At 33.0% G+C, this 14,337-nt stretch overlaps 2 protein-coding genes across 8 annotated transcripts in view; both read right to left on the reverse strand.

The window, feature by feature from the left end:
* The window catches only part of LOC124352746 (vesicular glutamate transporter 2.1-like), a 36,285-nt gene extending 34,380 nt beyond the window's left edge, over positions 1–1,905 (reverse strand). For 3 of the 4 annotated variants that reach the window (XM_046802397.1, XM_046802396.1, XM_046802395.1), the window contains exon 1: positions 1,802–1,905. In XM_046802397.1, the coding sequence (XP_046658353.1) occupies positions 1,802–1,890 (89 nt within the window). In that variant the 5' untranslated portion in view covers positions 1,891–1,905. Of the gene's footprint in view, positions 1–302; positions 412–1,801 lie in introns of those variants that run through there. The other variant, XM_046802399.1, reaches the window with a different exon arrangement.
* Positions 1,906–3,620: 1,715 nt separating this feature from the next.
* The window catches only part of LOC124352747 (vesicular glutamate transporter 1-like), a 77,656-nt gene continuing 66,939 nt past the window's right edge, over positions 3,621–14,337 (reverse strand). For all 4 annotated transcript variants that reach the window (XM_046802400.1, XM_046802403.1, XM_046802401.1 and 1 more), the window contains exons 6-10: positions 12,509–12,629; positions 7,315–7,448; positions 6,373–6,515; positions 5,604–5,724; positions 3,621–3,913 (exon numbers count right to left, since the gene is read on the reverse strand). In XM_046802400.1, coding sequence (XP_046658356.1) covers positions 3,725–3,913; positions 5,604–5,724; positions 6,373–6,515; positions 7,315–7,448; positions 12,509–12,629 — 708 coding nt within the window. In that variant the 3' untranslated portion in view covers positions 3,621–3,724. The remainder of the gene's footprint in view (positions 3,914–5,603; positions 5,725–6,372; positions 6,516–7,314; positions 7,449–12,508; positions 12,630–14,337) is intronic.

Genomic DNA, 14,337 nt, shown 5'->3' on the forward strand with positions numbered 1-14,337 from the left:
AAATTGAATTATTTAAAGAATTTAAAATATTTTACAGTGTGTATATGAAAAATAACTAAATAAAATGTCTTGTATTTATTAATAAAAATTTAATTTCTTTAAGTTTTAAATCATAAAAAATGTAAACTTATGTCATAACTGTAAATAAAAATGCTGTTATCAATATTTTTTCTTATTAATAAATTGCTCACAATTCCAACTTTAAGTGCATTAAAATCTTAGCAGAGTGATTAAAAGAATTTTGAATGTGTGAAGTAAACCATTAAATAAATTTTACTGAAATTAAAACAAAATTAACTTACCCAAGAACCGAGTGGACTAACTCAACTGAAGCCTCGTACGTATATTTTCACAATCTTAGTAGTGAGTAATAGACACATTGTAATGTCAATTACAGATATCGTTATCTCTTAATCACTAATCACTTGAGGTCCAGTGGGCCAGACTGGGAGTGAAACAGTCTCTAAGCAACATGAATTTACTGTGGGTCTGAGCAAAATCCCATGTTGTGTAACTCTAGGACTTAATATTGAAATATATTCCTTATACTACAAGAAGATATGTGTTTATCTGCTATAATGGTAACAGTTAGTTTAATACGTTATTTAAGATCAGAGACAGAAAATAACTTACATTGTAAATCTACTTTAATGTTGTATTCCTGACACTTTCATACAATGAAAGAAAAAATACGATTTGCATCGTACCGGCCATAGCGTTTTGTTTGTACAAAGGAATGACTATATCTTAAACCAAACGTGTGTGAAAGTGCCTCAAATAGAAAGAGAACAATCGATAGCATTAGCTGAGAAACTCTATTTCTTATGTGACGTTTATTAACTCTTGAAGGCCTCAGTGCTCTCTTAAATTGTTTTATTTGCAAAACTTATTAACCATAAGAGAAAAATGTGACCATAGATAAAACCCTAAATTGGAAAAATCATATCCAGATCTTTTAAGAAAAAATTTGAGCTCAGCAGGATATGTATTACAAGTGACCTATCATGTTTTATACCTAACAAGAGGTACTGGTGTTTATATATTATGGCTATATTTATCTGCAGTCTGAGATATGAGGTGGTCTTTTGGGGTAACTCTTCAGAATCTTTAACATTTTTGTAAACAACAATAATTTTCATTTGAATCATTAGCAAATTATGTTTTAGAAGATTAATTCAAAAAATTATTTAAATAACCTAATATACTTACTCTTCATTGTTTTACCAGATAGAGAGGCTTTGATAAGCTGATGCATAGGTATTCGCTGAAAAATGTCTTACTTGCAGTATATTGTGTATTTGAGCTTGTACCGTTCTACTCTGGATTGATACTGTTCAACCGTTATTCTAAACACATTTAGGAGAAACATAACTGTAATAATAAGGACCACCAACTTAAAGTAAGACACACTATTATGTTAGCAAGTACCTAAATATGCCTAAAATTGAGTAACAGTAACTGATTACTTTTATGATAGGTTATGTTTATGTTTTATATTAGAAAAATAGCCTAATTGTGGTGGGAAAATAGCAATATTTAGTAAAATAATATATTTTTGTTAGTTGTGTTTGGTCTCTAGGGCGGGAATTTATCAATGTTGAATCAATTGTTTAATATGGCGATGGTACAAAATCCTTTTAAACCATTTGGGTAACAAACGCTTTTCATTTCAATCAAATAGTCATATATGTCCCCAGATTAATATACCCATTAAGATTTACATAACTCTCAAACTCGTACAATATTAACAACAGTTATTACCTTCATCGTATTCAGTTATCAGCCATCTTAAATCACTCACCTGGCGCACCGTGTTGACGGCAGCCTGTCCATAACTCTCCTTGAGACTGACTCAGACCTTGCCAATCTGCTGATAAGCACGTCGTCCATTATTTGTTTACTCTAGTATTCACGTTTTCTACTGATGCGAGTAATAATGTGGTTGTATATGTCCAATTGGCAAATACCTACTGAGGTTTCAATGGTGACAGTGGAAAGTGGAGACGATGGAAAGGTATTTGTTTCTACTGCAAAGATTTTATAAAGAGAACACATAAATTACAAACTGTTTCCTTATACATACTAGACATTGCGTTTTAGCTTATAGTCTGGAAATTAGTAACACTTATATTTTAACCCGTTCCATGATTATTATGCTGCGCAAAGTTAGTAAATTCAATTTAGTGAAACGGATATTAGTAATATTAAGAATACAGTGCTGTAACAGTATTAAACAGCCTTTACACTAAACGATTCAACCTTGCATAGTCTCTCTATTTAGAACAAAACAGAATTAAAAATAACAAGACCGGTTAAAATAAAATCAACGCATTTCAAAACAATTAAAAGTAGTCTAAAAATGCTTGGACTAGTTTCAACTTGTAGCACTTGTACACACAAAGTTACTTAAAGCTACTTTCTTGCATAGTTGTTCAAATCTTAATGTTATTGTAACTTGTGTCAGAGTATTGAAATTTCAGAATTCTGTAGCAAATTTGATGGAAATCTTAAGAGCTGCAAAATTGTAATGTGTAAACATCGTCTACGTTATGATAGAATTTGGATTTGTGCATTTTCACGTTCATATTATTTCTACTTCAAAAATCACATTTTTTGTTTAAACCGTGTATCAGATTAGTTACATTTATTGAGAACAAGACAAAGGAAACAGTTTTTTATCTTTGATCCTTACGTGGTAAAATTATTTCACAAGGTAATTATTTCTTAAATGTTGGTATATAAGCTCTTCCCCCAACCAGTATAAAACACCGCCTGCTTTGTACTAAGGAGAAGAATATTTTTTTAATGTTTTAGTTACACAATTATTTATTCATTCTTTAGATTTACGAAGTGATTTTTCCAAATTACTTTTTCGTGTAGCAAAGTATTAAAAATATTGCATCGTGCACTATTGCAAACAAATTCAAAATTATTTTAATATTTTCACTCTTTCCTGAAGGTCAATAAATATTATTTGAACTTCAACTACATGTAAATAGGTTTTCTACAAGAGCCAAAGACAATAATATATTTGTAGAACCACAAACGGTGTAGAGCTATCACTATGTTATCACTACAGCTATTACTTGTAAATATAAATTGTTTTACCCTTCAATGTCTTCTCATTTACTCTAAACACAGCAAATGTGGTTAATGACCTCAATTATTTTCCAGAGTTGAACTGAAACATTTTATTTACTTGTTTGTGTAAACTAAATTCATTTGTTTCTCACTTACTCCGATGGTTGTTGAGAATATTGAAATTAGCAAAATACATGATTGTAGAAGATGTAATGAATTTAAACTGCCAATTTACTAACTTGAAATTATTATTTGCGTTCAACGTTAACTTACCGATCAATTAATCGTTATTAATATTTACTATTAAATACTTATTGTCTAAGTAATGCTGATGGTGATAAAGATCATTTTCCTTATAGCAATAACCCGTATTAGATAATACTCGCGTCAATTTAATATTTATTGACGTCTACGGCAGACTATAGTAGTGTATGACTATAGTTTGAACTGTTTGACGAAGGTACGTGTTATTATTATTAGTTCCGCAGTTCAGGGCTACATAATATGAAAAAGCTTTACTACACATTAATAACATAACATCTCTTATGTTTTTTTATTGTACTAGGAACATAAAAACTAAATTCAGATTTTTTAGATTATAAATAATATATTTTCAATAACAACAATATATTTTTCCAAAATATCACTGGTGTTCTTCAACATATGCTTTGTTATCGTGGGAGTGCTTTTGGGAACTGAAGTTGTTCTCTGCTATCTTCTCCTCCATGGCCCAGGGCTGCTTTTCTCCCGAAGCGAAAACACCATAGATCAGTGCTCCTGCTAGTAGAACAGCACTCGCGATATAGAACACAATCCTCCACTGCTCCTGACTCTTTGAACACAAACAAAACACTCTCATGAAATTTAAAATTGATCAGACAATACCTAACCACAACTAAAGGAACATGTACATCGAAAGTGCGTGTACTAATGTTGAAATCACATGAATGAGAGCACCGTACAAACAGTAAACCGTTATGACGGAGTATTGAAAGACCCGATTGAACGTAAAAGAGCTATCGCACAGATGGACAGAATACTTGTTCGGACGAGCTCTACTTGTTCTTTTGACCTTAAAATCAATAGATTTCTTCCTTTAACCATGAGGAACTTATGTACCAAGTTTCATTCTTGGACTTTATATCCAGAGTTATCGCACAAATGGATGGATTCCCTTTAAGTGAAACTAAAATCAATAGAGTTCTTTCAAGGTCAAAGAAGAATGTATGTACAAATTTTCATGTCTCTAGAACAGACATCGATTTTAAGATTTTAAGAAGAATCTGTGGGGCCCTTAAAAAGAGACGTAAATAGGAACAGTTCAGCTGACCAAGGAATATCGGGCACTATAGTATTGTACCGATTGTATTAAACAGTAGTTTTGGGGTAACTGGATTACCGGTGGAAGGAGTAGGCCCAGAAGGATGATAAGGACTGGACAGTACAAAAAAGCCTTCTATCAGCGAGGCGCGCATCGCAGATGGGAGAGTTTGATAACGAAATTGAGTGGTGGGGTGAGGTAGACGTGCCGTAACTCCCGTCTCAGTTGATCTGTAGTAGTGGTAACGATTAAAGCCTTTGAAAGTGTTTAGAGTTGTTTCTTGCTAATCGTCATCGAACCTGCGGATGCTTTCAGCAATTTAATTCTCTAACACTGAAAAGAAGTAATTTTAATTCTCTAACACAGAAGAATTTTTATAATACAAATATTGTTGATATTTAAAGTAAAGTAAAGAAATTAGTAACAGAATAAAATTGAATTTTGAAGATAAATTAAAGTGAAGAATTGCCAGAGTGTGAAAGTTTTGAATTTTGAAAATTGAATAAAAGACAAGCTGTGAGAACTTTGTACATTTTTTGAGTGACGAATATATTACAAGTTTGAACTTAAAAGTAATCAAGAAGTTTTTATTTTAATTTTAAATCCAGTGATTATTTTCAAGAAGAAGTGTTATTTTAGTTTGAACTTTATTAATTTCAGAAGATTTTCGTTTCCTTTTTGAACCTTCGCAAAACGTAAATTTCAAAGCTAACCCCTCATGTGCCAGTAAAACGGTACATTATAATTATTTACGTCTATATTATGATTAACAGTCAACTGCAACATTGGAGTTGCGTTAAATTATATCCGCCTTCGTTTTTATTCCAGTTGCATTGACATAAATTAAAATCTTTATTTGCCTTATGAATTAATCAAGTATTTAAATTATAAAACAATTATGACCAGCTACAAGGTTAGGAAAAGACAATGTACGTTTGTACAAAGTATAGAAAAGGTCAATATCATACCCACAACCGAAACATTCAGCATAATCAAATATACATTACTATAATGGGGCTTAAAGCGTTTGGAAATGTGCCGTTTTCTATACATTAAACAGGAACTACAAACTTGATGTAGTCCTCATGGGAGGTGGCAGAACTCGAACCAAGTCAATATTTTCATGATGAATATTTTATTCTCCAATAATACATAATCAATTTATATTAAAATAAGTTCTGCAGTTAGCACAGATACGTACGTGGTCCGTAATTATGAACCCGGAGACGAGGGGGCTGATGCTGCCTGCCAAGGTTCCAACCGTGTTGGACAGTCCAAACATTACGCTAGCATGTTGCGGGGCTAGCTCTAGGCAATTTACACTGAAACATTAAACACTGTTTAATATCACCAACAATCTAAGATTATATGTGGCTGAGCGTAAGTGAAGGTACTTCTCTTTGACGATGGAAGAGTTGTGAAGGAAACCTGATTTTTTCCAGACATTTGCCATCTTTCTATGATACAAAAAAACGCGTTTGTGATACGTGTCACAACAATCTGGTTTGATTAGTTTATTTTAACCTACATTGTAGTTACGTGTTACGTTATTTAATCGCCTGAGGAAGAGATCAGATTGCAGATCTCGAAACGTAGTGTTACTAAACGATGGCAAATGAAGGTACTAATTTCAAAACTTCGTAAAAACGATGATTAATAATTGGTCAATGCGTGGTTAAGTAAGCTATGATCTTGAACACATTAGGATACAGTTCTATTTTTTTCCTGCATGTTATGCTACATGGTTTAGTTCATAAATACCACAATTGTAAACCATGAAAGCTGAAAGTCTCGATAATCTGGTTACATATAGTCTGGTACATATTAGGTAATGAATATCAACTGTTCAAGGACAATAAAGTGACTACCAGATATTGTACTTCGTACTCTCATTAAAGTTGGTAAATAATTTCTCTGGAAAATATTTCCACTCTTCAGAGTATTTCAGAGATCACTTGACAAAGACTCACAACGATGACGTCATTGAGAAAGATTCCGTCCCGACATCTATCATGAGACAGAGCAACACACCGAACACCGACGTGAGGTGGCCTACCAGTACCAGACACACCGCTTGGATAAAGAAGGCTCCGCTGATGAGAACTTTACGAACCTGCAATCATTATTAAATTTGATCATTATTTTATAACAGCAATAGAGTATAGTTATATTATATAGAGGTATAGAGTATATACTCTAATTATACAGAGTATTCACTGATAATAATCTATGTTAAAACCCACGAATTTGAACCAAACTCTGTTTCATATTTTCCATTTATGTAAAACATGTAATACAATTAAACAATTAATACTATAATGATATTATTACAATTTATCCCTCCAATGACGACTTTAAAACGTATCATCCTGGAGATGGTAAGTAAAAATAAAACATAGGTTAGATCGCACATTTATAATATGGAGACAAACTTACATATACATACTTATAGTTATCAATATTGCCGACCAATGATCAATAAAGTACTGTATTTATTTAATAAAAACATGTTTCTGAAGTTCCTTAAATCATTTTCTACACTGTTTCTTGACTTGAATCAGGAAATGGTACTGTAATAAAAAATGTCCTGTTTCTTGCTGTTAGGTGTCAGAAGTTACAGTGAGTTCCTTGTAGCATTTTACATTATATTTTAGATTATTCTGATAAAGAAACATAACTTCACAAAAACTCAAATGTTAAATTCACTAGTTTGTAAGGTAAGAAGTTTATATTTTTTAACAGGGGCATACTTGTTTTTTAAATTCAACTGTATCTATCTTTATATATCGTTAGCGTATTTTTATAGAGTTAGGTACATTACTGAGTTACGTTATACTAATAAAAAATTTAACAAAAGTAGAAATGAGGTACAATGCAGTACCCATATACAAAGAGAATGTGTCTGTACATACCATGGTAGCAGAGAATATGTTCTTGTTGACCAACCAATCGGCGAGATTGCCGGCGAATTGCATGGTAATAGCCATCACGATGTAAGGCACCGACGTGATGAAACCTGCATTAGCCAGCTGGTAGTCGAATATGTCTGAGAATAGTATAAAGGTCAGAAGATTTTTTCCGAACCATAAAGAGAGCAATTATTTTAGGTGACCACAATTAATAGAACCAACACGTGCCTTGATCGTGTAAATCATATTTTTTTTTTTACTTTTGAGTATCATTGATATGTATCCCTCTTATTGAGTACACATAATTTATAAGTATCTCCATACTTCCAAATTATATTTAATATCAAATTTCATTGTACATAGAGGATCTATTGGGGCTTATTGAGGTTTCAATTTATTTTCATTTACACATATTAAATATTAATTCATTCATAAGTTTAAAACGATAACTGTAAGCTACATAGAAAATAGTGCAAACATTCTAAAAGAAACTCATTAGTGAGGCAGTAGATAAAAATTCATATGTATACTAATAACATAATAGAAATTATGAGCGGATCTAAAAGAAATTTTAATTTTATATTGGTACTTAGCAATGACTGGAAACCTGGATGTCACAGTGGTCAAAACATTTTAGCTTGTTCGTTTGGCCACATTCTTACATATATACCTACTGAAACTTTAGGGACATTTTGCTGACGCCGATTTTGTCTTGACGTCCCCTAATGTAAGAAATATTAAAAAGTAAAAAACGAAATTCTATTAATTGTACAGTTTTATATTTTCCCTGTACAATACTGGAGGTAAAAGTAATAAAAACTGCTTCTGATATTTGGGTGCTATAGAAATGCGAGTGAAAAGCGCTGGCACATCACGAACACATATATCAACGTCTACATATATCAATATTTAACCTTTTTTTTTTAGAATATCTTGTATATTTTATTATCTGGTTTTATATTTGTTAGAAGACGCTTAAGAACAGAAAAGAGGCTTCTGTACTTTCTACTTCCATACAGTGATGAAATACTTTCAGCAATTAAATGTATATAGGAAGTAAGGGTCTTCAATTCAGACTCAATGAGTTGATCGCCATCATATTTTGAAAAAGCAAATTACAGTAAGCCTTCTTACAACACACCTTATTCAGCATGTTTCACAAATCTAACTCCTAAAAACGCTCAGCGATTGCAGAACAATGTTGAAAGTCCTAAGCAGACACGACTGTCTGATGATGCTTATGTTCACTTGAAGGTTGGTCAACAAACGGAATTGGATGATATTAGCCAAAGGTGAGCATCTACATTGAGTGCACAGAATTGTGGAATTAGTCGCAATGGACGTTATGTTTAATCGATACATCGGTGGTGTTTGATTAAAGAAAGATCAATAACTTGAGAGCCCAGGTATTCAGGATAATTAAACGCACTGGTTTCAGCAAGATGGAGCCACTGATCGTGTGTAATTACAACAAAGACTTATGAACGTTTGACATCTTGTTTATCAGATTCTGACAAATTGATATGAATGGGGCAATTCGTAGTCATTTAAAACTACCGGAATAATAAGGCAAAATAAGGTATAATATTTCATTAATGTAATTTTTAGTTTTTAAACTGTCTAGACCAAACAAAATTATAACAGCAAATAATTACTGATAAAAGGTTTGTAATGTTTAAGCTATTATTTATCATACTTTACCTGGTCACTACGAATACAATACAATAGAATGTAAAAAATATAGATACTATCTCATTGGTATCTTATTTTCTTTTTTTGTTTGTAGCTTCAAATTGGGATTATAACAAATGGTTTTGACAATAATAACCCAGAACCGCTGTGGTAACCATAAATAAATTTAAAACTAGCTCAAAATAAAATAAACCATATTATTTATCAATGTATTAATGTTTTTAAAATTTTTCTTTCAATCGTTTTAAATATTTATGATTTATAGAAATATAAATATTGTTTCAAATGTCTACAATAGATTTTTGGAGATGAAAATGAATTGGCATTGTTAATGTTTGATGCAATGTTGGGTAGTGATATTTTGCACATACCACTTACGAGTATATCCTTGACAATTACTAAATTACAATAGATTGTTTTTTATTTAAAAAGCCTTGATATATAAAATTTTACAAATTAGTGTTACTGTGAAAGTTCACCATTTAAAGTTGGCTTAGAGTCAAGGCCAACGTTAAAATTCCGGGTATGATAAATTGATGTCACTCTACATAATTCAGACCAATCTAAGGCAACTTGAGTACAAAAGAACGTTCTGCCTTACAGCGTTGGGCAACCATGATACTGAGTTATAACTAGATAATAGGTCACGTACGTTGCGTTTCTGTTGGAGTTCCTGTGTTGGAAATGAGCGTTACTTGAAGACTTGCGTGTGGAGACTGGATGTGTACTCTAAATTATTGCAAAACTTTAAAACTGGGTTTTTGTATTGATAATACAAATAGTCGTTAATAATCGAATGTACTCTTGAAAGTAAATATGATTGAAAATGGATTGCAATGAATTTGTAAAATAGTAATCCATTTTTAATTGTTACTGTTTAACTTTTAATAATTGATTAAAAGTTTTCAGGTGAAAAATACAATATTAAATAACACAAAATATAATATTACCCACTTAACAATAAACCTAATAATGCTAACAAAACAAACCTTTTGCGTAAGAAATAAGTCTGATGCTTTATACAACCTGTCAAATTTACGAAGAACTAAAGTATTAAAGAATCAAAATCAGTCTAGAAAATAATTTCATTAAGTACGAGGAATCTGTTCTTATCTGAATTTACAGTTGAACATTGGGAGTAAATTATAGTAGTGTATAATTTCTTCGATTTATTTCAAATGGATGCCTACCCACTTATACCAAACTAGTAACCACACAGTTTGAAACATTTTTGAAAAAGGAATATCAAGTATAAATAACAAACAGAAGCTTTGTCTTCTTGCCTTGGGGATAGCTATTTACTCCATTGGTATGTTATCCATGAAACAGCTGGATTATTTGTATATTTTTTAAATATAAATATGTAAGGTAGAACTACGCGTGGCACTTCTTGGAACTACACATGTCGGCTTCATTTAGGTTGCAGGCAACATTTCTAATTAATCTCATTTCATTCTCGACATACCTGACAAGTAGACAAAGAGACGATAACACAAAAAAGTTGACACGAAAATGACGCATAATAGAACACATACTTGTAAAAAAAGAAGTGTCATGCCAAATTTAAAGTCTAAATATAAAATCTTTCTTGAATTGTCGGCCAAATCATAAATTATATCATATATGCCGATCTTAGTCATTACATTGGGTTTTATACCAGTGTTTAAATAATAATAATCCACACACGAAGGTACTATAAAATTATGTTCAAAATGGATCGTTAGGCTACGGTGTTAATATATCACATGTTTTAATCTCTTACGAATGTATCATTGTTTACCCATAACAGCAATATAAAATTATTTGCTAACGCTCAGCCAAATCCCATGGGATGACATGCACTATCATCGAACTCGGTGTTCGATATGGAAATGAAGCTTCGTGCAAAAGTCTATAGGTCGGTTTGTTTTTAAAACTTCGTGCGCACATACGCCTCTTTAAATAATAACCAGACATATAGAAATAAAACTTATCCAGTCGCATGAGTGACAAGCTACGCTAAAGTTCAGCCAATTAAATTGCATCCTAAAAAAACTCTGGAAGATTAAGCACGATCTGAAAATTAGTGCAGCTCGCACACATAAAAATGTAATACAGTGTTAATTTGCCTCGAAACATAAAATATGAGATACTGGGTTATGGGGTTGAATTGTTCTACAGGACAGGTCTAGTAGTCCACAGAGAATAAAAGTTGCAGTGGTTAAGAGTTCCTTTAGTGTCAAAATGTATTACAATAATCCTTATATCTAAAAGATACAGCGTATCCTAGTGTATATTGATGTAGAAGAAGACTCCCTCTTCCGTCACGATAGCAATGGCTGAAGCTGATTACCCCAAATCTTCCCTTACCTTGTTACAGAGGATACTCCACATTACCCCTTACCTTGTTACAGAGGATACTCCACATCGCCCCTTCCCTAGTTACAAAGGATACTCCACATCGCCCCTTACCTTGTTACAGAGGATACTCCACATCGCCCCTTACTTTGTTACAGAGGATAGCCCACATCCCTCCTTACCTTATTACAGAAGATAACCCACATGGCCCCTACCTTGTTACAGAGGATACTCCACATCGCCCCTTACCTTGTTACAGAGAATACTCCACATCGCCCCTACTTTGTTACAGAGGATAGCCCAAATCGTAACTTACCTTGTTACAGAGGATACTCCACATTACCCCTTACCTTGTTACAGAGGATACTCCACATCGCCCCTTCCCTAGTTACAAAGGATACTCCACATCGCCCCTTACCTTGTTACAGAGGATACTCTACATCGCCCCTTATTTTGTTACAGAGGATAGCCCACATCGCCCCTTACCTTGTTACAGAGGATAATCAACATCGCCCCTTACCTTTTTCAGAGGATACTCCACATCGCCCCTTACTTTGTTACAGAGGATAACCCACATCGCCCCTTACCTCATTACAGAGGATACTCCACATCGCCCCTTACCTTGTTACAGAGGATACTCCACATCGCCCCTTACTTTGTTACAGAGGATAGCCCACATCGCTCCTTACCTTGTTACAGAGGATACTCCACATCGCCCCTTACCTTGTTACAGAGGATACTCCACATCGCCCCTTATCTTGTTACAGAGGATACTCCACATCGTCCCTTACCTTGTTACAGAGGATAGCCCACATAGTCCCTTACTTTGTTACATAGGATACCCCACATGGCCCCTACCTTGTTACAGAGGATACATGACCGAAACGCCCCCTCTCCTGCAATCCTAATCATTATCCCTGAAACTCCAGAAAGTACCGGAGGCATTTAGATTTGACTACGCATGTGACCTGTTTCCTTGCCGTGAAGGACGTGAACACAAACTAATAACAAAACTAAAATAGGTCTTATCAAGAGATCCTAGCTATTCTGGTAAATTGGATACTGTTCATTTACGAACATCTTGGATAATATCCAACTTTGTACAGTTTTCATATTGAATTGTAATAATGAAAGGACAGTCGAATTTGTTTCGTAAATTGAAAATCACCTTTCATAAACATTGGCAGCAGGGTGAGGATGGTGTAGTGGCCCCAGTTTATGCAGAAGTTGGACAATATAAGTGCCCACAGAGGAACACAAGTCAAAATCTTTCCCCAGGGGTGTTTTATCTGCAACATTACTAAATAAACATTTTGGTATTTTACAAAATGCATTGTGTTTTCATAAAGGTTTAGTGGATTCAGCTTACTTTGTATCTGTCCATCAGTAGCCACAGATTTGTGCAATCTTATTAAATAATATAGTTCATGAATTTTAAAAAGTAAATTATATGAGTTTTATAATAAAATATTAATAAAGTTACATCTCAACTAATTTTATAAAGGGATATTCCAACTTCCATGATGTAAATAGGACAACACAGATTGAGTTGAGATCACCCATAAATTTAATTTAAACAATGCAATAATATAGAGCTGTTGGCCTCATGGAGATCCTATGACTCTAACCTCATTTCGATATGAAGAAAAATAAAACGTCAAAATATACTGAAAAATTTGAAAAAATATACAGCTTTGAGAGTAATAACCCTACTAATTTGAACATTAATAATGTTCACCAAGTAAAAAAGCACTTGTAGGCTTTAGTCAAAAAGACAAGCCTTATGTCAATAATATTGTTGTTTGTAAAAAAAGATTTAGTATTGAAGATTGGCAAATATAGTGCCAAATGATACTGCATAACGCCATTTCATTATATATAAGCTATTTAATTTCTTAATCTAAAAAACAATACTTCTGACTTTCTAAACCATTCATGTTACCTTATAGAGTACACTTATACTGTCCGATCACAATTACAATTATGATTACAATTAAGTACAATTAAGAAAAGACTGATTGATGGACTCTTCCCCTTACACAGACCTATAGTCTATATGGGGAATTATTCATTTAAATTATGGAAGTGTATATGTTATTGTTTTGTGTGTATGAATAAAAAGATTTTGATTTGATTTGATTTGACAAAGCTCATACAACTGGCCTTGGAAGTAATATACCAATCAAACACAGAAAATTTCTAAATAAAACCGGCAAGTTATGCATTTTATACACTTGTTTTACCACATAACTGATCTCTATAAGAACTTTCAATTTAAACTTAAGGACTCTAGCCCTCAAATTTTCGAAGTAGCATCACGAATTTACCGCACAAGCGTTGCCAAGGGTTAACCTGACTGTACAGGTATGGTGTTTCAGTGGTGTTCCGATCGTTGGTGCAAAGGCTTTCCCCCCTATCACAACCGGTGTTGAATGATTCAATAGGTACCATACAAATTTAGAGAGCTGTTTAAATAGAGACTGTACCATTAATTGTAACATTCAACATACAGTAATTCTACCTCATAGCTGCGTATTAAGCAGGTCCTACCTTAGGTTTTCATCTTCATCGGCACTAAAAGCTGATATTCATATCCAAGCAACTAAACAACCAAATCTTACTAATCTTCTTATACATTCATAAGATCTCTAGCAATTTTATAGTGTTCACTCAGAAAAGTGTTGCCTCCTAAAATTCATGTATCTGTGAGATTGGAGCCTTTACAATCACAAGAACAACTTTAATGAATACATAGCTATCTCTCTAAAGCACCATAAAATCTCAGAAATGAGTTTCAAGTGAAAAACCAGGTTTTTAAAAGCGATGTACACCCTGAGTATACTATTAATCGCAATAAAAAATGTTGTGTTAAATGATAAGGGTTTAACACTATAGTTATAATGTTATTGAAACTTTTTCCAAATCCAACACCCATCCTCCCAAAAGTGCCATTTTGGAAACGCTACATAGTTTATCTCTGAGTTCTTTTGGGAAAAA

This window comes from Homalodisca vitripennis, chromosome 1 (assembly GCF_021130785.1).
Source record: "Homalodisca vitripennis isolate AUS2020 chromosome 1, UT_GWSS_2.1, whole genome shotgun sequence".
Classification (NCBI taxonomy): Eukaryota; Metazoa; Arthropoda; class Insecta; order Hemiptera; family Cicadellidae; genus Homalodisca; species Homalodisca vitripennis.